At 43.2% G+C, this 23,950-nt stretch overlaps 1 protein-coding gene across 2 annotated transcripts in view; it reads right to left on the bottom strand.

Annotated features, from left to right (window-relative positions):
• The window catches only part of DCC (DCC netrin 1 receptor), a 347,209-nt gene that overhangs the window by 146,183 nt on the left and 177,076 nt on the right, over positions 1-23,950 (bottom strand). For both annotated transcript variants that reach the window (XM_068665177.1, XM_068665176.1), the window contains 2 exons: positions 10,735-10,889; positions 8,992-9,112 (listed from right to left, as the gene is read on the bottom strand). In XM_068665177.1, the coding sequence (XP_068521278.1) occupies positions 8,992-9,112; positions 10,735-10,889 (276 nt within the window). The remainder of the gene's footprint in view (positions 1-8,991; positions 9,113-10,734; positions 10,890-23,950) is intronic.

The raw sequence follows: 23,950 nt of genomic DNA, 5'->3' as shown, positions 1-23,950 counted from the left end.
GGAGATAATTTAGAGCCCGGAATAGCTGACACTACAATAGTTTGTGGCCAGCACTCCTCAGGCAGGGGATGCTCAGGTCTGGCTGGGAGCGAGGGTCCTGCTTTGCTCCAGCGGACACAGCGAGGGCTCCCGGTGTATGCTAGGGTTTTTGGGGTGCCCGGTATAGAGGGAAGTAACTGTTGTCCTAAAAATAATCTTTTCCATGCTCAAACTGCATTTTTTTGTGTGCTGTGAATGCTTTTAGAGGAATCCCTTCCCTCTTTGGCAGGGTTTTAGGAAACCAACTGAAGAAACGTGTGAATTTCTCAAACCTAATCTTTGCTCTGACTGATGTTTCTCTCCGCAGACAGGAGCCCCGTGAATAGGAAATGAAAGGGAGTGGGAACACCTTTCACCCCCAAATCCACGAGGGATTTGGCCACTCCCTTGGGATTATTGGTCCAAATCCCATTAGGCAGGAGGCAGCAGTGCCGTGCGCTGGCTGCGGCTGCGATTCGGGGGCAAGGATGCTAATTCCATTAAAGAACCCGCAGAAGGTAGACCCAGGACAAAGAACCAGAAATCCTTCCGAGCGAATAAAGATAGTGTCATGAAGGTAAAAGGAAAATATTAAATGGGCTGAAGGGGATAATGTCCTGAACGTGAAATTAAGTGTTTGCTTGCAAAGGATGGTCCCGGCCAGAGCCAGGCTGCCAGCTCCGCGCTGCCGTGGGTGCAGCCAGCAGGGCTCACTTCCACCCCATCATTTCCTTGGACCTCTTCAAAATTAACTTCTGCCCTGTCGAGGCGAGTGACAGAGGATGAGGAAATCAATTCTCATCTCCACTCCGCTGCTGGGAGGTCGCTGACTTGTGCAGATCTGTCACCGCGCTGATGCGACCGCAGCTGAGAGGGGGTACGTTGGAGGCAAACAGGACCTTGAAAAAATTGTGGTTGAGAGGCCCTTGGATCAGAAACCCTCCGTGCAGCAGCCTGAGCAGGGCACGGCGATCTTACAGCACTGATAGCACCGTTTCAGCCATCCTCAGGAGGAAAATTCAGCTTTTTCCTAAGGGAGGGGCCGGCGCGTTGAATTTTGACAGCGCCAATTTCAGCCTCCGTGGTCCAGGACAGGTACCTTTTGATGGCTGTTCACCTCGGCCCTCTATTCCTCCGAGAATCGGGGTGTTTTCGGAACAAATAACGCCTCTCTGCTTTCAAGCCAGCCCTCCCCGGCTCAATCTTTCCCCTTCCAGGGAAAGCAACAGCAAGGCGAGAGCGCTGCTGAATATAAATAGGGGCAAAGCACATTATAATTACAAATCTGGCTATCCAATGTGCAGCTCTAAACCCTGAAATGATAGGCTGACACTGTCATCCCAGCCCAGACACCAATTACAATTACATCTAACCGAGGCCACCGAGCCAGACAGGGGAAGGGGCAGATGAAAGATGCACCTTGGCGGGGATCCGGCTCCTCGACTCCCAAGAAATTGCCTTCTGCAAATTATTAGCGAGTCGCTTGAGCTAAATAATTAAGGCTTTTATTTATTTTTTTCTCCCTTATTACTCTCTGATCTGCCAGGTGTAAATAACCCCACGGAGAAAATCCTAATAGGTCTGAATCAGCATCAGAACCCAAAGGGAAAAAGCGTCCTCCCCTTGCCCCCGAGCTGGTGCCGGGCGGTGTTTTGATCTTAACAGACTCTCCGCTCCTAAACTCAGCCCCAAAATCGATCGGTGAGCTCATTACATAAATCCATATTCAACTATTTGGTCTATATTTAACACTACAACAAGGGTAGGCAGGGCGAATTAAATGGATTTCCTTCCACGTGGCGCAGAGCCTGAGTTTCTCCTTCCTCTTTGAATCCTCTCCCACCCATCTTTCGCTGGAAAAAAAAAAAAATCACTTTTTGCACACCTACAAGGGATGACAACGCTCACAGCCCTTTATGATCGGAGGTGTAGGTGCTAATGGGATCGATGCAGCCGTCTCCGGAGCGATATTGGCAGCAGGTTTTGGTATCTCATGCACGTGCCCTGTACTCCTTTTAGAAGTACATTTCCAGCAGATACAGGTGACACGCCGTATAGGAAAGGCATCACTCAACACGAGCAAAGGACGCGCTCGCCTGGCTGCTCATTTTCTCCTAAATACAGCTGCCAAGCTTCAGCGACTGGATCGGAAAGCAGCTTCCAGGAATTTCCAGAATATGCCCCGTGACTTCTCAAATTAAGGGGATACAAAGGATATTTGAGGATAATCCCAGATCCTGTCGTATCCACGGTGATGTCGAGGATACCGTGGCACTGCACAGCCCGTCCAACCCTCAGCACTAATTCTGAGGCTGAACAGGTCCAAATAAACTCTACCCTAAATTAGTACTTTGTAAAAATCAGGTACCGTTGGTCCTGAGCATGAATAAAAGCAAAAACCGATATAATATCTTGCAGCTTCCTAAATAGGGCCACGTGTAAGACCGCGTGTTTGGGGTTTTTTTTCCCTGAATCTTTCCATCAGGAAGCGAAGATACGAAGTTAATATCGCTGACAAATATGCCCGGAGATTAATTTGATGTTTCTCCCATAAAGCAAACACATCCAGCTGTTTCTTCCCTTTTCTTATCGTCGATCAAACGGCAGCTCAGCAAATAGGTTTCTGCCGCGAAGGTGACAAGGTGGTGCACCACGGATAAAAACTCATCAGCACTCAGGACTGCAGACAATGCATCTCCTGACCTTATTACCGGCAAGCTCTGCAGTCTAACTTCATCTGTGCTTCTAAAGGAAGATGTTACGGTTAGGGAACAATCAGCGCCTGGGAAAAGGGGGGAAAGAGTTGACCGAGCGAGGAGTGAAGTTAAAAATTCAGCTTGGGAAATGGCAGGTGAGGTCTGGAGTTGGTCACCCAACCATACGTGGTCAAATGAACAAGCCTACAAGGACACGAGCCATAAATATCTTCAATTCCTACCCAGTATCCAGCTGCAGAAGGCAAAAACGCTCAATGCTTTCAGGTGTGGGTATCTTTAGGACACCTTAGCTAACCAGGAAAATTGAACTCATTCGAGCGGAAGGCACCCAAGCGAATTACTGGGAGGTCTGCAGACAAACCTGGGCACACCAGGGTCAGACAAAGAGTTTCAGCACTCGTTTGTCTTTCCTCCAATAATTTCCCAACTCTTTCTTTAGAGGCGGTTTAAAGGAAGAAAATCTTTGCCTACATAACCTACAAAATCCAATCGAGCCCCATGGCAAACAACCACAGACCTCCACGAACGGCCGGGACTTCCAACACCAGCGCTGCCACCTCTACTTCCAGTAAAACTATAATCCCTGTTTATACACACAAATAGGTTCCTACAAGCTGTAAGGAGCCTGAAAGTTCATAAATGGGGACAGGCAGCCACCCCAAAAGCCTTGGGAAGCCCCAGCCAGGGGCACAAAGAGATGCACCCAGGTGGCAGCACACTCCCGCAGCCCCGTGCAACTTCGCTGACCTCACCTCAACCAGGAGCTTCTCCAGAATTTGACTCGGAGCCTTTTATGGATTATTTTTTTTCCCAACAGCTTTATCTGAATGTGTAATAGGTTGTGTTGCTCTCGGTGAGAACATAAAGTGCTGAGGTTACGCAAACCCGGAGGAGCGGCTCTTGAACGAGCTCTTCACAAAAACCTGTTTTCTCTGCGCTCAAATTGCTACGAAAAAAAATGAAGCTTTTAGGGACGTAAGCCCAGTCATTCATATAACACTTGTGAAGACCAAAAGGTTTCCTTTTGCAGGTTAAAATAATAAAAAATTTAAAAAACTAGGAACACTTGCAGTAAGAGTTCCGATACGAAGCTATCATACTAATTACATTCAATTGTCTGGAAACTCATACAAGCCTCGAAATTACATCACTTCCACATTTCAACCATCGCACTGCAGTTCTGCTTCCCTGCCAAATTCAATTCCGACACATCTTGAAGTTTGGGAACTAATTGTGCAGTTATTTATTCTATCCCGTGATTCTTCTGACATTACCACGTAAAGTTAATATACGGTAAGTGATATTTTCATTAACACCACTTAAATGTTAATTGCCTTCCAGTTTCCCGGGACTATTATTTATCAACACATATCCTGTTCTAGAAACACAAAATCATGGGAAGGCTGGCTTGGAAACTGTAAACAGCTCTATAGGAAATTATTACTCCTCTGTCTTTTATTCAGATGATCCTAAATCAATTTTAATACGCAGCTGTGTTTGTGACAATAGCTCTTCCTCTCTTATATGCAAGAAATTTCACAGTGTTTTCTGAAAAAATCTGTCGTGTCTTTACAGACTCTTTGTGCTTGGATCACTCTTTTGTTCTGTGTTCTTTTTAATTTTTAAAGAAAACACGAGAACGGTTGTAAATGATTCAGGAAACACAAACGGTCGCGTGTATCTGACTGCCACCTCGGAACTAAGATGTATTTTACGTATTTTTAGGACAAGATCAAGCATCCCCTACCTGCATTAGCTGTGTCCAAAGCTTGCCTTTAAGAACAAATCTCTGCTCACACCTGAGCATTTCTCACAACACTGGTCCCTACATCCAGAATCTTTCTGGTCCAAACCAGAAAATAAAACCAAAAAATAAAACGAAGAAAACTCTGGATATAATACTCCCTGCCTGATTTCCACTGTGCAATTCTTGAATCTGTTACGGTAGAAAATCTCCAAAAAAATTCACTTAAATCCAAAGACAGCAGAACCAGAAACGAACTCAGGAACTCAACCAATCCTTTCCAACATCCTATGGCAGGGTTAAAAATACCTCTGTTATTCCTAGAAAATGTTTGCCTACCTTGTTCATGAAGACCTGCAGAAGGAGCAATTCTAAATATCTTCCAAGACAATCCCTTGCAGAGCTTTGGTCAGTCTTCTGGGCACCTCTAGGATGGCCTTTCTACACCTTGTTTTAATTTTAAACCAGAAAGATATTCTGCTGATTTCGTATTTTTGCGTACGTCTGCGATAAATCCCCGGTAAGGTGTCATAATGTTATGGCAAAGACCACCATAAAAGCATATAAACCAAATTTATTCTTACCATTATCATGATTATTACTGCTCATGCAGTGCAATAAACGCGAGCGGCTTACCAGTTGTGCATACTAAAACAAGGAGGTTAAAGCTCTTGTCTCAGCACAAAACCACACGATGTTGGTTCAGGAGGTCATCCTCCTCCCCAACCCCGAGCCTCGTGCAGGTCCTTAGGTGCTTTTGTTGTTGTTTTGCTGCCAGAGGTTTTCCCTGTAGCATCTCTTTGGCCAACCCTGGCAGCCTAATAAATGAGCCTTCAGAAAATAAATTTCGCATGCCGGCAGAGGAAAAAAAAAAAAAAAAAACAGCAAGATTTATATGTACATACACACATTCGATTTTGAAATTTGCAAGTGGAGCCTTGAAATAGCCCCTCGCGTCTTCCTCCACGGCACGGAGGAGCTCGGGAAAATTTGCTAGTTCTAATTCAGGGCATCGAGGGCAGACTGGAGAGCCCAGGATTATTAGCACGAAGATCCACCTGCCTAACATCTTCCCAAAAAATCCATTCATTACTTTTTTCACTCATTTTTCCCGATATTCAAAACCCTGCTTTTATATTTCACCTTAGTTTTAAGACTAACCTCAAGCAAGACTAACGCACGCCGTTTGGCTCTCCCAGCAAACCTGCAAAGACTAAAAATCTGAATTTTAATGGAGAAATTAGCTCCACTTCTTAACACGTAGATAGGTTTTGATTTCTTAAGGAGGAAGTGAGACTTAGAAGAAAGGGAAATGATGCCTCGCAGAATGGTTTTCTAATAGGAATTCAGGGAAAATGATTTCTGAAGATTGATTCATCCCTGTTTCTTTGTCGAGGAAAAGTCATTTACAAGTTTCCCAACCTCAGCCTTATTATACAACGAATGCAAAGTCCTCGCGAAGATCTTGCACATGCAAAACCGTTACATCTGCCAGCTGCTAAGCCGAAAACGTGCGACGAGAAGCAGCCGCACAACCCGTAAGCAGAGGAATTAAAAAGGAAAAGGATGGGATGGAAATGAGAAACTGAACCACAAACAGACGAGCACAAGCAGGGGTGTTCGGAGCTCGTTGGGGCTCACCCCTTGAGGATCTTTCCAAGAGTTTCAGCCCTCTGCACCCTCTCCATCTCCCTACAAGGTCCAATTTGGGACATGCTCAAGCATTACGATGCCAAGAGCCAAGGCTGATTTGCAGAGGCTGATTTCCAGCCTCTGAGCGAGGGCATCTTCCTAAGCTGCGGATTTGTCTAGCGAGGAATTTCCTGCAGAAACACAGCTAATAATTATCCCGCTGTATACGCGCATTGATGATTTCAGGGCTCTCTTTATCTGATCTTTCACCTGCTAGAATAAAACAATCCCCCCACACGTCCTCTGAATATCTGAAGGATGAGGAGCCGCTGGCGTAAAGCAAATAACTGCCTGCAAGTTCTTTATAGGAAGATTTTCCTCGGGGATCTTCTCTTCAGCTGAAGTTATGCGTGTCCATCATTCACCACCACGCTGCTCTCTGCTCATTTTCTAGGTGTGCAAATAACAGGTTTTATACAGTTATAAAAATAAGGCAGCCGACGGAGATCTCTTTCAGCTGCTTTTTCTTGCTGAGAACCGGCTTGCCAGTACTTGGACCAGGAGTGCATATTGTAGGGTTTGTTCCTTTACCTGCTTAATAGGATCACGCATGCCTGGAGGTCCAGAGGAGCAATTGTTCTTTGGCAGAGTCACGAGGCAGAAATAGAGGCCAGCAGGTAGCCAAGTGGCTTGAGAAACCCAGGATGTGATGGTTGAAGATTAGGATAGAAGAGAAATCCTTTGATATCTCTTATTTACTGCTTTGCTTTTTAAAGAAATAAGCATTTAAAGCTGCAGTTTATAAATTTATTATCAACTGGTGAGCAGTCTCTTGCTTGGAGTCTGGCATTAAGGCCGTTAATGGGAAAGAAAGGGAACAGGAGAAGAAATAATCCCAGGCACCTTTTCCCCAAGGGTGAATCAACAAATGAGCTTTGGTTTGCTGTAAGATGTGTGGATCGCAACCCATCCACCATCATTTCTTTCACCCTAGTTCATAACGATCTGCTGAGTACAGCATCTCTCCAAGAACAGAAATTTTACGTTTCTCAGGCAGCTCGCTGGCTTTTTGTAGTCTAAGCACAACACCTACCCAAAGAGTTTGCAGCATCCTACAGCCACATCTGGAGGAGTGAAAGCCAAGGTTATTATCTGCGGGAGCTCGCATTACGTCCTTTTACCCATGTTAAACTTCCAATATCCCCCAAGATAACATACAGAACACAGTTAGCTCTCAGCACGGTCCAAATTATTGGAGGAGACCCCCATAAAAAGCCACACCACCAAGCTGGGTCATCGCCAGCCCCCACCAGAGCCCCCGCTGAGCAGAGCAGAAATATTTCCCCCCAGCCCTACCACTTCATCTGCATTTGTAGCTGGCTCCTGCGCCAGCTGTGCATGCCGGCCCCCCCTTCACCTCCGAGGAATTGGAGTGGCATTGTTTGAAGAGCTGATTAAACAGCCAGGAAAAAGTAATCCATCACTTAAAAAGGGAAACGGAGACAGTTCGCAACGGCGTCCTGGAGCTCTTTGGTATCTGCTCTTCGTTTTCTTCTATTTTAATCCAACATCATAAACACAGGGTATAAAATTAACTGACAGCACTTCGTGACGAGGTAGGAGCAGCGCTGAGTTAAACCCAGTTTCGCTTTGGCTGATCCTAGAGCCAGATTAAACCCCCCCTCCAGTAGGAGACGGCCCGTTTCCTTCAGATGTTCGTGCATGCAAATATCATCCGAGTGCATGAGCTGAATGCCAGATTCGGCTTGAAAGAAAACAAAGAAAATAAAAAGCAAAGGCAAAACAACGCGGCATCTCCCCACGGCGACATCTGAAGGGGAACAGGTTGGTTTTGAACAGGATGATGCCTCGCTGATCCCTGCTGTCCTTCCTCAATATCACACAGGCATTTTGTCCGCCCGTGAAATCTAGTTTCTAAGTGCTTTCTCATTTTCACCTTTGTCCCTAAGGGAAGATAACCTCATCAGCACCTCTGGTGACTGCACAGGGATGAGGAAAACGCTCAGCTGGCAGGATCCTGCAAGGGCAGGGCTCTCCCACCAAGCTACATCACTCCACGACTGCAAAGATTCTGCTCTTCCCAGGCCAAATCGGGGAACGAACGATGCTTCTGCACGTTCCCATGCCCTCGGCTTCCTGGCATCGTCTTTGAGAAGCAGCAAGTGCATCCCGCAGCCCGGAGCGGGTCATTAATCATTTACAACCCAGAAACTTTGAAAGGTTTTTAACCACGTTTTACAAGGCGTCTGGTTTAAGATGAAGACATCTTTCTGCTGGCTTAAAAAAAACATAAAAGAGTAAACCAAAACACCTATGCTGCTGTATAATGCAGCCCATACAACCGAAAAACTATTAATTTCAGAGCAACAGAGCAGCATTTGTCCTTCTAGTACATAGACACAAACCTTATGATCTCAGTGGTTGGCTGCGCTCGGTAGCCCCGTGCCAAAATGTTTTTTCTTTCCCTTTCCTCAAGACAAAACCTTCCACAAAAGCTTAACACAACTAGATATATAATCCCTGAATGCTTATGGACTGTTTCGTTCCATCACCTCACCCGTTTATGACCATCTTCTCCTATTTCAGGAGGACAAAGCTCCCCTACAGACGGTGAGGCATCGCCGTTGGCTCTTCGTGCAGGTTTAGTTGGCCTCCAGAGTCAGCTCTAGGACAAGGCCAGCATCTGTAATTGCCTCAGTGAACAAAATGTCTCAAAGTATCTGAGAGCTTGGACACACTTTTAACTACAGCCAGCCAGCTGGAGAAGTAAAAGGGAATAAAGAATAGTAGCTGCTCGCTTGGGATTTTTATGTTAATAGCATTAATTACATCTGCAATTCTGTGTCCTTTGCATCTTACCAGGCTCTGGGATGATTAGCTGTGCACTGGCCTGTGCGTTTCCAGCTTCATTTTCAGCTACACACTGATAAAATCCTTCATCTGACTTTACCAAGCCCAGAATCCGCAAGTTGCTGCCACCCTAGAGAAATACGGAAAATGGAAAGAAAGGAAGAGAATTAATTAGAAAAACACCATCCAACGTCAACGAGGATTACAAAACCTTCACGGAACAGCTGTTCTGTGAAACAAAGGCACTGTGCACGCAATCTCAACCCCAGACCACATAGGCATCTAAGGACAAGGTCTGTAACAACGAGAATCTTCATCAGAAATCTCTCAACACGTGATATTTTGCATTTTGTTTGAGGGAAGGTGCCTACAAGCCTGAGGTTGGACTCATTTTGTTGTCCATCCAACACCTTTCTCAAGGCTTAGGCTTCAAATTACAGCCAGCCACTTGGTTAGTGCTCCGAATTTTGTCTTGGCCCTTAGCCGCAGGGAAGATTTAGAAGAACTTTCAACCTCTGTGTCTTTGAACAAATGCTGTGCTGAAGGTCAAACCCTCCTTATGGCTCGAGGCCTGGAGATCCTCCAGAAAAGGTCACTCTGCGCTCACTCCATTTGAAAGAGATTTAGCTTTTAACTTTTGTTAGCACAAGGAATGATGTATAATAATCAAAAAAAGTTGAACTTACTATTGCGTATGGCAGAGTGGATCTATCCTGCATGAACACCACATTAAAACTGTTTTTTTTTTTTTGATTGGTAATTAAAAGATGCTATTGGTTACAAGCTGAAAAATTAGAAAGCACTGAACCAAGCCATGAACAAGTCACATCTCGTGGCCTATGGACATCTTCACTGTCACTGAGATTTTCGGGGCTCTTTTCCAATATTTCAGCTCATTCACAAGTGGCACTGCTTTCAGGAGATCAATGCTTTTGGAAAACTCAGCATAAACCAAGCTTATAACAGTTGTATTTAAACTAAAAGGGGTGGGAGTCCTGCATGGGGATGTTACTTTGGGGAGAATGTGCAAAAATTCTCTTTAAAAATCTAATTACATCAAAAAACTATTCTCATCATTAACCCCTTTTGATTTATATAAAATCAGTGTAAGAAATAATTCCTCTCATCAACCAAGCCATAAGTTAGACAAAGTATTTCCTGAAACAAATCTGAAACTACTGCAGGGAGACTCAACGGGTGAAAATTACCAAGAAAAGCATCTTTTGCTCATGTAACTCTGTGGGGCACCACCAACATGTTCCCTAATGCTTGTTCTGGTACCCTGAAACTTTAAAGATCTGTACTTAAAAGGAGAAACTAAAATTTGTCTTCATCAGTGAACCTTTGCACTTGACCATAGCCATCGTTTGTCATTCCTAACAATCCTGGGAGTCTGACTTCCTTGGAGAAGAGATCTAGTATTTCTGTCCCAAGGCCAATAGTTAGTAAGGAAGTCGTTAGCACTTGCCAAGCGATATTATTAACAATAATTTAGATTGGGATCACAAACTGTTACATCTCTCCAAAAAGAAGTGTTTAAATCTCCCTAAATCTGGGAGATGACATCAACGAACTCGCTATAACATCTCACTGCAATGCTCCTTCTTCGCACTAGGAGGCACAAGAAATTTTGTTTTCTTTGGGAAAGCTTCCAAGTTTGCGAAGGCAACGATTGGGTCAAGTATCAGAACGCATTTCACAACTTGATAAAAAATCTCAACCATCAGCGAGTAAAAAAAACTAGATAATTACCACTATCTGAAAATAGTCGCTAGGAATGACCACTTCTCCATTCTTGATCCACTCCACCGTAGGGATGGGCTTGCCAGACACGGCGCATTCAAACTCGATGTCCATGCTCTCGTAGGCATAAAGATTCGACGGGCGAACTAAAAACCATGGTGGAACTACAAAAAGAGGTGGGGGGAAAAATGAAAGCGGCGATGAGTAAATACAAGTAAAGGTTTAGCAAGTAAATAATTTCAATAAGCCTTCAAAAATATCAGAAATAGGTAGAAAACACATCTGTAATTCAAATTCTTCTCTTCAACCTTTAACAAGCAAACACTAGGGAAAACGTTTATTCTAGAGAGAGCACTTAATGGTTGCTTTTAATATGCATTTCTAGCTTTTTTGTTCATTTTTTTTTGGCCAAAAGAAAGAATTTGAACTTCAATTTACAAAACATGCAAGTTGTTTTCCAATGCGCACAACCCAAAATTTTATAGAAGTAACTTGATAGCGAGAAATTAAATAAATAAAAATAATATTTAAAAAATCTCTAAGAAGGAGGGTAATTAAATCTCATTCATTTCAAAGGATTGGATGCCAACTGCTAACTTAACAAAGACCTGTAAGTCAACGCATGGAGAGGTACATAAAGGTATAAGACAAGTTCATTGGCAAGTGACACAGAATTAGGAGCATTTAGAGACATTTTCATCTAAACCAGGACTTCTGACCGAGTTTAATAGAAGATGAAGAGATAATCAATAACTAGGAAATCCGTCCCCAGTGATGGAAGAAGAAAAAAAAATAGTTATCTTTGCTGAGAAGGAATACTTATTAAGCCACCAATTATCTGTTGCCTTGCATTACTGTAATGTATTCACAGCTTTTCAGTATGCTATACGATATGCTAATTTAATTTCATCATTATTGTAACACTAGCACAATAGAAATTAGCAAGTTGAGGAAAACCGCTCATAACGTCACCGTCCTGACGAGCCCACTCCCCTCGCATCCAACTGAAGAGCACCCACCAAAAAAAAAAAAAGACATCAGCATTCCCACCAGCTTTCCCAGGGGAACGATGGTTTTGAATATCCATAGTCCTCGGGAAGCCAGAAAGGATTAAATTTCCAAGTACCATCCACGACTTATCATTTCAGACAGAAAATCCAATTGTGTTTCTTGAGTCGTCCTTCCTGCTGTCTGCTTATAATATTTATAAAGCCGTAATATTCAACCCCCCCCCCTCTAAATTAAAAGAAGGTGAAGATTATAAAATCAATTGCGCAGAAGCTAAAGAAACGTTACAGTCGAGGCTGCCCTTGCATCCCTAATTCGGACGCCAGGTTTGCAAGGATTACAGCACACTCCCCAATTAAACCATCAAATCCTGCAGCCTCCTAGGGCACTCAGGGGAGAACATCCACTGTAAGAGCATTTTAGGATCTGATTTCCAGCTTCTTATTTAGTGCATGGCTTCACGGTTTCTAGGCTTCAAACTCTTCCGTGCAAACAAAACGATGAGTTTCCAGTAGGGTTTTCTCTGGTTCCTGTTTTGGCATGATCCACGCGCTTCCTTAATCTCGTAGTGCTCTGCCAGCATCACAAATCAAGAGAATATCCAAGGTACAGCTTAAAGGACACAAGAACTCCCCCCAGTTTTTCTGGATGAGTTAGGTGCGACTTAGAGCAGTCTCCATTGAGACTAACATCTTCCAGTTGTCCACCAGACCTTAAAATCTCATGGGGCAAGCAGAACATGAGTCAACCCAACCATCTCCAACAAGAGAAGCGTCGTGCAAGGGACCAAAGCGTTATCTCGATGTGCTCTTCACAGCTGCATTTAACAACCTTACCCACAAAACTCTGCCTGCAATCCCTTACTTGCCCTTATTGGCATTAAAATTTCCAGCTTGGGTGATAACTGAAAGCAGAGTCCTTGAGATGCCATCTCTTTAACCACACGCTCCCGACAAATCCTTGGAGGGCTCTCCAAGCTTGCGTCCACAACAAGGTAGGAGTATTTTGGAGAAAACTTGATTATTTTATTTAAAAACTGTACATAATGCATAAAAACAAGATCAAAATAAGACTGCAAGGCTATCGTGTCAGCTATTTCTTAATTTCTAGCAATTGCTTCTGCTTTGGAGCTAAGTTATCTACACAAACAAGCACGAGACCTTGGCCCCTCAGCGTTGCTCCCATGTCAAATCTTCCCTGGTCCTCTTTCAGATCGGCCTTATTTTCCACGCACCTCACAGTTTTGGATACCTAGAAGCTCCCAATCCGGTTCGGATCAACTCCAGCGTGCACAAATTAAACCTGATGAGCTGTCCTGATTAACTTGGCTGCCTAATTTCCTACTGAAGAGGCTCCCACGGAGGTGCGTGCGCAGGTCAGGAAGGCACTGCCTGCTTTTGGGGGGGGGCACAACGGGTTCAAGACCCCACAGCCACAGGAGCACGCAAGAAATTCTGCAGGTTTTTCAGAAAAAAAAAAGCATCACTGATAGGGAAACACCGGTAATGAGGCTGACGATTGAGATTATTATTTTTTTAAATAACATCAGATACACTAGAGGCATACAAAAAGACACAGCGGCAGAGTGGAGAATAATCAGCGTTGAATAGCTCGGTTCGAGGGAAAGCAAACAAGCTGTTTGTGTAACAAAGAGCTGAATTAAAAATTAAGAAGCAAGCGAATTCACATGCTCATTTTTAGCTTCTTTCCACCAGTATATTTTATTCAATAAGCTCACACCAAACCCCCCGCTATCTACGCAGTTTACAAACCCCGCAATTTTTCAGAGCTCTGACAAAACCATAAACCACTCAATCTTCATTAGAATGGTTTATTGCCGTGTCACCAGAAGCCTGTAATTAATTTAGAGGCTTGTAATTCACAGATTCCTGCCAGTTATTCTTTCTGACGCACACATTCACGGACCCTGACCCGAAGGTTTTCCCTCCCTCCACCAGCACGGGGTCACTGCTGCTCCCCTCCCCATTTCCCTCTATTTAAAAAAAAATTGTTGGCATTTTTCTAGACAGAACAATGCATTTAATAATTACCGTGTGTTCACAAACCTTTTATGCAGTGGATAAGGTGCATTATTTTCAAAGGCCATCATCCCAGCTTCCCTAAAGCAAATCAGACAGCACGAAACACAGGTAGAGGCTACAAATAAGGACACCACGACGTGCCAAAGCAGACAGATGTAACACATCCAGACTCCTGCTCCATATCCGTTATGCATACATATAAAACACCAAGCACTATAAATACACGTGCCGTAAATATTTTATAGATCAATAAACGCCAAGCGCTGCCGTATTTGCTCTCCTCTTTTTCTCCGTGCTGAATATTTCAAAGGCCCGCGTACGTGGAGGAGGTTGGCGAGTTGGGCTGGAAAGGCGATGAAAATGCTTGCTTGTTGCTCGTGTTCCTTCTAATTATATCGTGGCAATAGAAAGGCAACTTGAAGACACCGCAGGCATTTTTTTTCCCCACCAGAAAACTTACGAGGTTTCAGAGAAGTTTTTATATATATATTTTTTTAGAAGGTTTCGGTGAATGGGTGGAAAGCTCGAGTTCAGCGAGATTTCAGCAGCCTTGCGCTACGGTATCCTTATATCGTCCTTTGCCCTGTTGAAACCTTCAAACCTATCCTCAGACAAAAATAATTTAAGATGAAAACTCTGAAGGCTCCATTTTTAGACCTCGTCGGAATGAAAACACTTTCCAAAGCGCTCGTTTTCCTTATTTCACATCAACCCAGCCATATAAAAATGCCCCGGACTCAGGCTGAGGATATTTTATGCTGTACCAAAATAAAATGGAAGTAAAACTAAAACCCAAAAGGTTAATCAGACATGTAAAAGATGTCCACGAGATTTGGGGTTTTAATAGAATACCAGGGGACCCGCGACAGCTCCAAGGGGCTCTGATAGAATCCAGCAATGCTGCAAAAAGGTTCTGGGGTCTTGAGCCTTGCTTCAAACAAATGGGATTTCCCCTCCCAGGAGCACAAGAGGCTGCATTTATTTGGAAGAATGTCAAAGATTGGTGGTAATGAGCCTGTAGAAGAGACGTGGGGACTAATCGAGCCCTTGCCAGCAGCAACAGCTAGCGTGGAGCGTTGGGTGTTGGGCTGACCTCCCCATTTCTAGAAATACCTTTTGCGAGATGACAGCTGATCTTGCGACAAGAGGAAGCAATTTTAACTTGGAAATGTCAGCGTTTTCTAATGCGAAGCGTCTTCCCTTTGCATGTTTGAATAAGGAATGTGTTCCTACTGACCCAAGGAAGATAACTGCTGTCAGTGAGTGCCCAACCCTGTCAGCCTGCAGAATGAGAAGACTTTCAATTGCGTGTGCTTAACGGGAGCCTTTGTCATCTCCTATACCCCAATCCTTCGAAAAGGGCCCTCGTATTTTTCACTGCTAGCTTGCACAAGCCATGGGCTTAAAATAAAGCTATGTTAAGTGAACAAACCAGGTTGTGCCTGTCCTAAGATCGAACTCCAAGCCAATGCAGTTCTACAAACATCAGGAGAATTTGATTTTTGGATAAATTCATACACAGACCTCCACTGCTCTACATTCATGGTAATTCATGAAACTATTATTCCACCAGGTCCCAAAAATGTCCTATGAATGCTCTTACGATATCCAAGAGCTCTTTGGAAAGAGTACGAGGCAATAAATAAATAGATACCTAAGAACGTGTCTTCAAAAACTAGATTAAAATTCCCATCTTCTTCTTTCTTGCCACAGCTCGGTACCCTTGTCTGACTCTATGCTCTGCACCTGCCGTTCAGGAAGGCGATATGATATCAATACATCTCCCCTCAGCCCAGCCTTGAAGAAATAAAAGAAAAACGACGCTGTTAGTCTATGTAAAACTTCCTTCTTCACCTAAATAAAGGCATGGCTTGTCTTCTTTAATGATTTAGATTAGCGTCATGCTTCTTTAGTTCTCCACGTGAAGGTCAGCTCCTACAAAAAAATCACAACAGCGGCAGCTCGCGGTTCCCGAGAGGGAAAGAATTGAGCCACCAAAAAGTCGAGCGATACATCACCGTGGTCAGGCGTGCATGAAAGAGGTGGAGAAGGTGTGCAGGCAACTCGTGCAGCTCCGTCAGGGCGTTGTAGTCAAACCCTTCCCTCCTCTGTTTTCTATTACATGACGACGTGCATCTCTCTTGGTATTGAGTCTGATAGATACTGGAGGGCGGAAAACATCTCCGATTTTTCTTTGTGAGCAGAGAACCATCAGTTTTAGCCAAGTAAAAAGCTGCTAATCTGCTGTGCTCTCTAAAAAAATAATAATTTAATGAAGAGACTTTGATTTTTATTGCCTACATTACTAAATGCTCTCCTATCAATGAGCACACTGATGAGACGCTTAGAGAAAAACACAATTTCAGTTTTATAAATACTTAATATATATAAATGCAACTGAAACCACACTTACTATATTATAAATACACCAGAAAATACAGTGAAAAGCAAAGCTTAGCATTGCTCCCACTTGTTCCCAAAGGCAGAAATCCTTCTGCAACGCTACAACGACCTGCACTACACTTGAAGGTAAAATTCTTGATCTTATCTAAATAAACCCAGCGATTTTCTCATTGATTGGTAGGCGCCAGCCCCTCAACCAACACAGGAGAAAAGGTGACACTAATATATAAGGAAAATACGGTGTTGTCTCCGTGTTGGTTCCAATTTTGTTTTCTTTTGTTGCCCAAACCCCTCCCCACTCGTGAATAAGTTCGACATGGAAAGACGACTTCTTCCCCCTTAAAATGTTGTTTTATATATGACCACTGAATGAAAAACCACAAAAATGAACCAAAACATCCTTGTCCCTTCTAATAGGTACAAACGTTGACCCATGCCCAACTGGAGGCCAGAGAATATTATTTATTTAATAATAAACGTGGCTTTTATGTGACATGCCGATAACAGACAGCCCGCGCTGAGAAAACTAAGGTCACAGATATCTGTCACTTTCTAAATACCTAAAGATTTTATTTTATTGCTGCCTTTATGACTTATGGTGCAGACAGCAGCTATTGACCACCTACCATCTGCCCTGGGAACAAACGAGCGTTTCATAATTGTGTATTGGGTCAAACTTTATCTTCGGATGCATTAACGTTATTTCTGTCAACTCCTGTAAAACAGCAGCACACGCAGCACAGAGGAGGCTAAGGGCTAATACAATACTGACAATTAGCTCAAGTTTTGGTAAACAGCATGAAAAAATCTGAAAAAAAAAAAAAAAAAATCTGAAAAAAAATGCAGGAAGAGCTGAATTATCTCTATTTACTTATTTATAAGTATTTTGTCCGTTTGCCTAAGGGTAGCCCAAATGGGCATTAAGTTAATGGGAAAACAAGACTCCGAAAAATACATTTTTTCTTGCCCTTTAAAGAAAGGGAAGGATACAATGGCTCTGAATTAATTCAAGATAACTACTTGAACTATTAATTCAAGATAATTGAGCACCAACCTGTCTCATCGTAAAAAAAAACAAACATCTCAAGACCTCACCACCAACTTTCCTCTTCTGTATCTGTACGAGACGCAAAATTTCAACTCGCATAACCCGGTTATAAGATGTTTTTGTGGTTAGACAGGAAAATAAGGGCAGGACGATGGCTTTCCAGATCCCTGTGATGTGTTGAGGACCAGTGAACGCTCTTTCCTGGAGCTCTTTGCTGAGATTCGGGCTGACACCAGCACGCACCACGCTTCCAGGCTCGGTAATTGCAACGATAATGCATTTCATTTTGGGATCTCAAAGCAATTTGTAGGCATTAAATAATTCACAAGCATTTTACAGATAGATACACACACGCGCGGAGTAAATGACTCGCTCAAGGTCATGTAAAGTATCAGTGACAGATAATTAAAAGCCAGTGTAATTAATAGATGTCCCTGGGAGATTTGTACATATCTAAGACTCCCTCCCCTCAGTAGTCGGCACCGACAGCCACCTCTCCACACACGGATTTCCCAGGTTTATTTGGGGACTTTCTGGGCCCCAAAGTACAAGAGAGACCTGGGTGTACTGGAAAGAGCCCAGCAAAGGGCTATGAAAGCTGTGAGCATGAGAGGAAGAAGGAAGAAATAAAACTACAACACCTTGGGAGATGCTCTCACCTTTAGGTGCTCTCAGGAGGTGCCTTCAAAACTTCTGGCTGATGCAGTGTTTCAATTCATCAGCACATTTTCCTAACAAAACCAGCATGAATTGAAGTTTTTATATCAGTAGAGGTCATTGGATTTCTTATCAAAAAATAATATTACCAACCGATCACACATCGATACCCTTTACACAGGTATTCCAGAAGTTTATGGAACATTTATGGAACAACCCAAAATGTACAGAAAGCTGTTTACCCACTCAAATCCCACACTGCCTTGTTTGCCCGACAGCCCCTGAAATCTTGGGGGGAGGTGTTTGGCTGAAAAAAGTCCAGTATTAAAGAACGACAAACCTTCGTCACGCTCCAAGAGGAGCATATTGAGGAAGCGTGCTGAAAAGGTAGTTATTTTTTGAGATCTTTATCTGTATGGCCTCAATCACCTTCTTATCACGTTGTCTTGTGGGAGAAGAAAATGAGAAACAGAGGAGCAAATAGATGAAAGAGAATATGTATTATAACGATATGCAATATTGGGCACATTACTGCAGCCTGTTTCGATGCTTACTATATTTTGTTTACCCAACAAGTTAATGGGAGGACCCTTATTTCATTTATTCCTACTAAATATCAACTTTCAAGCCGTCTCATTCAAACAAAATCGTTAACACGGACTGAGGTCAGAAGCTCAAAATTTGCATCATGGAAAATAAAGATTTGGGCCACTAGTGAAAAGACAAGGAACATAGACATCATTACTAAGAAGTAATTAAAATTCCCCCCTTCCATTAAAAAAACAGAAAGATGGATGAGGAATTGCTCATTTCCGAGCCCCCAGGTAAAGCACAGGATAGCAGCAGCTCTAATTTACACATTTCAGTCCTCGTCTCCCTTGATGGATGCTTTTGGTTCAAAAAAACAAGGATGCTTTTGGTGCAAACCTCCCTCTCCAGGCACTGCCCTGGCACAGGATGACCTCTGGTCTCAGCACCAGAAGTTGAGCACGGAGATGAAAGGACCCAAAGCAGCTACAGGCACTCCAGGACACTCACGCTCTGGCGGAGGGGGGTTGAATTTGATCAAACAGAAAAGAAGCAGCATGCTCTAATTCGATTAACACGCAAAAGCGGCAAATGATTTTTTAAGTAATCCAAGGTCACCGAGGATAAAAGGCATGGAGGTGTCCACGCAGCGCTCACCCAAACAGAAATCAAGGAGCTGTCGTCTCAGTAGCGGCCACGTCACCTGCTCCAGGACCCACGAGAGCAGTTTTTTGTTTGCCATTCCCCTCCAGAAGGGCAGCACTAAAGCAGCTGGCAGCCAATCTAGCCTGACCTTGCATATAAAGCAGAGTGAAACTTCTGTAAATTAATTCATTTTTGGATTACTGCGTATATTTTAGGAATCTCGTTCAGTTTTTTCCTAGAGATACAAACCACGCCACGCACTTCGGTACCTTGTTCTATTACTTACTCTTGTTTTCTTAAATATTACCTTGCTTCTAGTCTAAACTTGTCCTTTTTCAACGCTGGATGTTCTTCATTTCGTTGTCAGGTAGACCGTAAGGCTCTTTATTATTGTATTTCTGCTCCTGGCACAGACACCTACAGACCATGATCAAAGAAATAAAAGGGGCTCTTTCATCTTCAGCATCTTTTCCTATCCTTTAACCAATGTCACGGTTCACCTTGGATGCCTGGATCACTTAAATCTCCTTCCTGAACCGCGGATGCAGTTCTTCTGCAGTGTTTTTCCCCAGTGCCAGGTGTGGACGTGCTAGGTTTATTCAAAGGTCTTGTTTTTACCAAAATCCACAATCTCACACCAATTTCTGCTGCTGCAAGTGCTGGGTGTGATGCTCAGCTGATCAGCCTCGACTCTCAGCACTTCTCCAGTCTGTATTTTCCAGCGAAAATGTGCCCAGCTCAAGCTTTTCTGCTTGGGATCAATCCTGCTCTTGCAAAGCAACGTGTTTGTGTGAGCTGTGAATTTGGTCTTTTTTTTTTTTTTTTTCCCAGGTCATGGGTCAAAATATTAGAAAACCATGTTAAAATATTAGAAAAACATGTTAAAGCATTCGAAAACCATGTTACCTGATGTGGCTGTCGGGGTGAGCATCCCCAACCCAGCCCCATGGGCCTTTCCAAACCTCACTCCAACCTTCCCCAACGTTCAACTATTTCCACATTTACTTTCGAGACACCAACGTTTTTAATTCAGACATTTCAAACAGTCCTTTCAAAGTTCTCCAATTCAATACATTTAGACAGGCTGATTTGAAATGAGACGTTTGAAAACGTCTATTTTAGGTACTCGGCGAATTCCCTGCTCTGCTGTTTAACTCTCGCTGAAGCTCCTTTGATGCCCTGCTGTGCTCTGAATGCATCATCCACCTTCTCCCCCTGGTCCCAGGGAATATTGTCCTATATTCTGTCTATATGGACCTCATTGTCCTATATTCTGTCTATATGGACCTCATCGCCCTATATTCTGTCTATATGGACTTTATCATCCCAACAGAGCTTTCAGGGCCAACGTGCTCTGAAATTAAGTTAGGGAAGGGGCTGACTTTTCCCCTTGGATTTTCCTGCGTGACCTACCTCCAGATACTCTAGGAGAGAGATGTCAATATGCACGATAACATCTCATATCAAACATTTTTCGTGTCTTTGTACAACTACCACCTCTAAAACGTTGGTCCATGTTACTATTTTGACCCTTTATCGTCTCTCAGCTCAATCTCTGCAAGTCTCAGCATGTGATTGCATCAGGAAATAATAATTACAGCTCACCTCATTTGCAATTTGGCCTTTTGTTGCGACTCTACAAGCTGGCTGTGCACCAAGGAGCTCCGTGAAGTCCTTGCATCTACCAGGTGAGCTGAATTTTGACTCCATTTTGAAGCCAGCCTGCAGCTGCACCTATTTCTGGGGCTGAGTGAGGTTACAGGAGTGGCGTTAACTCAAACCAACTCAAACAGGACATCCCACAGCCGGAGTTATCCTGAGCATGAGCAGGATGAAAGCACCTCCAACACCTTTTTCACGAGGAGAGCGTTGAAGATCCTGAACGAACGTCAACGGGAGGAACGAAACTCCCCCATGCAGTTATCTCCTACCTCCAGATACAATATTTACAAGCAGCACAATATCATTTTTGCAGCTCTTGTGTTCTCAGCAGTTGACAGAAGGAATAAAAGCTATCATCTCTAACCCTAAGGTCCCACCGGCGTGATCCCAAACCTGCAGGCTCCGACTGTATTACCGGGATTAGTCTTTACTACTCTAAGTAATGCTCTTGACCCCTCTTTAATAATATATATTTCATTTTCTCTGCTCAAACAGAGCAAGGATTCACGGGCTGTGGGTCAAACTCACCTTGGCACACAAAGCAGGACTCCTTTCCTTCAGGGTTTGCGCAGGATCTAACATGCTAAAAAACAGGCTCTGTGCTGAGCAAGGAATTTCCCCCACCGAGCATCCTTTTGAAGAAACTTTATTATTTTCCAAAGGAAAAAAAAAAACACCTTTAAGGCAGGACAACAGGGAGGCACTGGGCTGCTTCTTTCATCCTGCAGGCAATTGCTCAACCCTTAATTTATGCACAAGGCTAAATTCTCATCTTCTTCAGTACTCTGCTGCTGAGATACGACACCGATCACTCTGACAGCTGTCACTCCTCCCATCAGCACCTCACATATTTAGCTGTTAAAGGGAAAAATTGGCTGGCACGCAAATAAAAAGGCTTATCCTGCAACAAAGAGGTTAAAGCTTTGCCCCTGGAAGGACTCAGGAATTTAAAAAACGTACAGGAGAGAAAAAGGAAAGCTGAAAAAGGAAATATTGGGAAAAACGGTTCGGGTTTTTGGTGTATCAATCAAAATCTCTTGCACTTTGGGGGATGTAAGGAACACAATTTATCACCGTGATGCGTGTTGAGAACACAAAAGCGTTGCCTCTGCCGGGTAGGAGCAAAACTGCAAGAAACCTCAACGGCAACCAATTTTTCAACTAAAACTCACAGAACTGTGCACAGAAACCGCACAGTTCAGGCTCTGCATGCCTCTCCCAAGGGCAAACCCGCTAAGTAGCAGCGGTGGGTTTGCCTTTCTCCTTTCCTATTCCTATTTTTCCCCCTCTCTCTTAATGACTTCCATCAGAATTTGTATTATCAGTAGGCACTGCCTGCACGCTTGGCAGCAATCCACAGCTTCACTCTTCTACGAAAACGAACGTCTACTGAAAAGACTTCTCATAGAATCATAGAATATCCCAAATTGGAAGGGACCCATAAGGATCATTGAGTCCAACTCCTGGCAAGAGGAGTTAGCTTGCTTTTTAGCTTGCTTTTCTTCTTTATCCTCTTTAAAGTTTAATCTTCTTCCCTTTTTCTTTTTTTTTTTAAAGAAACTAAAACATTTCAAAAAAAAGAGGTATGGATGAACAGAAAACATGTCGAAGGCCAAAAACCTAGGAGAAAAAATAATGTTGAGGAGCTTTTGCACTGGAATTTAAAAGCTGAGATGAAGGAGAAAAAGCAGCCGATGCTCATGACCATACAAAGCTTTACAACTCTCAGAGGGAATTTGCTATTTTCGCCGGAAAACCCCGATGCCCAACTTCCAGTAGGGGAAAAAAAAAAGATGGGTTGGGTTAAAAAACGAGCAGATATGAACTTACATAAATTGCAGGTTGGGTTTGTATCAAGTTTTTAATAAAGCCTGGGAAATATTTCACTATTGATTGGTATTCATGATACAGTTGTAATCCATGATACAATGGCAGCAATTTCATCAGTTCTCCATCCGAAATATTTTTGTTTTAACACATTATTATTATTTTTAACGATTTTCTGGATGACTTCCAGTATCGGAATTAGGGACCAAACTAACTCCACTACTCTTCCCCTAACAGAGCATCTCCTCCTCTGCCAGCCCCGGGCAGCGTGGAGCTCGTACAAACATCAGCTCCGCTCTCCCGTGACCTTAATGATTGATATTCCTTTCTGCTGATGGATCTCAATAACATCTTTGCCGTTTGACTCTATCAGAAAGCTAAAATGATGGCCTCAAGGATTTTCCTATTATAGTCGCATGTATTCTGTAGCTTGGTTCATTGCCTCCAGACTTAGTTCCCATTTGTCTATATTAGCCTGTATGTTTTCATGTAATTTTCCCAATAACCATGAAACCTAAAAACCTCCTGAATGCGGCTGCATTATTTCTCATTAGACACAAAATTGAAATAGATGACAAAGCAAGTTCCAAACCGGAGTGGAGAACATAATAAGCCACAAAAATCTTGTGTAAGACCCTAATTTCGACTCATTACTCAAGCTGTGATATAATCAGATGTTTAATTACTTCTCTCTCCATCCATTTTATTGAGTATAAGGAAGTATCTTTATATATTAAATGTATAAGTCATTTTACTTGGGAATCTCTATTTTCATTACTTTCTCATGTAGTACTGCCCACCCCAAACAGGATTCATGAGCTCTTGGGTAAGATTGCCTGTCCTAATGGGATTACTTTCCAGTCCAATGGGAAAAATACTGGGAGTATTTCACTTTTTTTATTCCAAAAGAGGAAAAAAAACATGGGACAAAGCTCATCTTCTACTTTCTTTTCACCCAGGGAATGTAAAATGCTACATATATTTGATTTTAATTGCATTGTCACAGATTTAGGAAGGAAGGTAGAGAAGAAAACCACCAACCTCATCAAACATTTGTCCAGGAAAATGTGTTTTCGACAAACATCAAGAGCCATTTACCATCTGATCCTCATCCCCACAACACTGAATATTCTGCAGTTGTGCTGCTTAAAGGAAATTTCAGCAATGACGGGCTGAAACGACCACAAGTGAACCCAACTCCTCCTCTTGGGGTGTGCAGAATGACTGCCGGGCACGCAGGATTGCGAGCAGGTTGGCATCCCTCGAGTCGGAGAAAATACGCGACCTTTAACGCGTCATTCGCCTTTGACAATCTCATCCAAGAAGCGCACACGTTTCGAATGTGCAAACATTCAAATGTGTTTGTTTTGCAGCAGAAATGCTGAGTCTGTCTTATCAATATAGG

The sequence above is a fragment of the Anas acuta genome, chromosome W (genome assembly GCF_963932015.1).
Source record: "Anas acuta chromosome W, bAnaAcu1.1, whole genome shotgun sequence".
In the NCBI taxonomy this organism is placed as follows: domain Eukaryota; kingdom Metazoa; phylum Chordata; class Aves; order Anseriformes; family Anatidae; genus Anas; species Anas acuta.
Note: the sequence above shows the minus strand (reverse complement) of the source record. Positions and strands in the feature narration are given on the sequence as shown.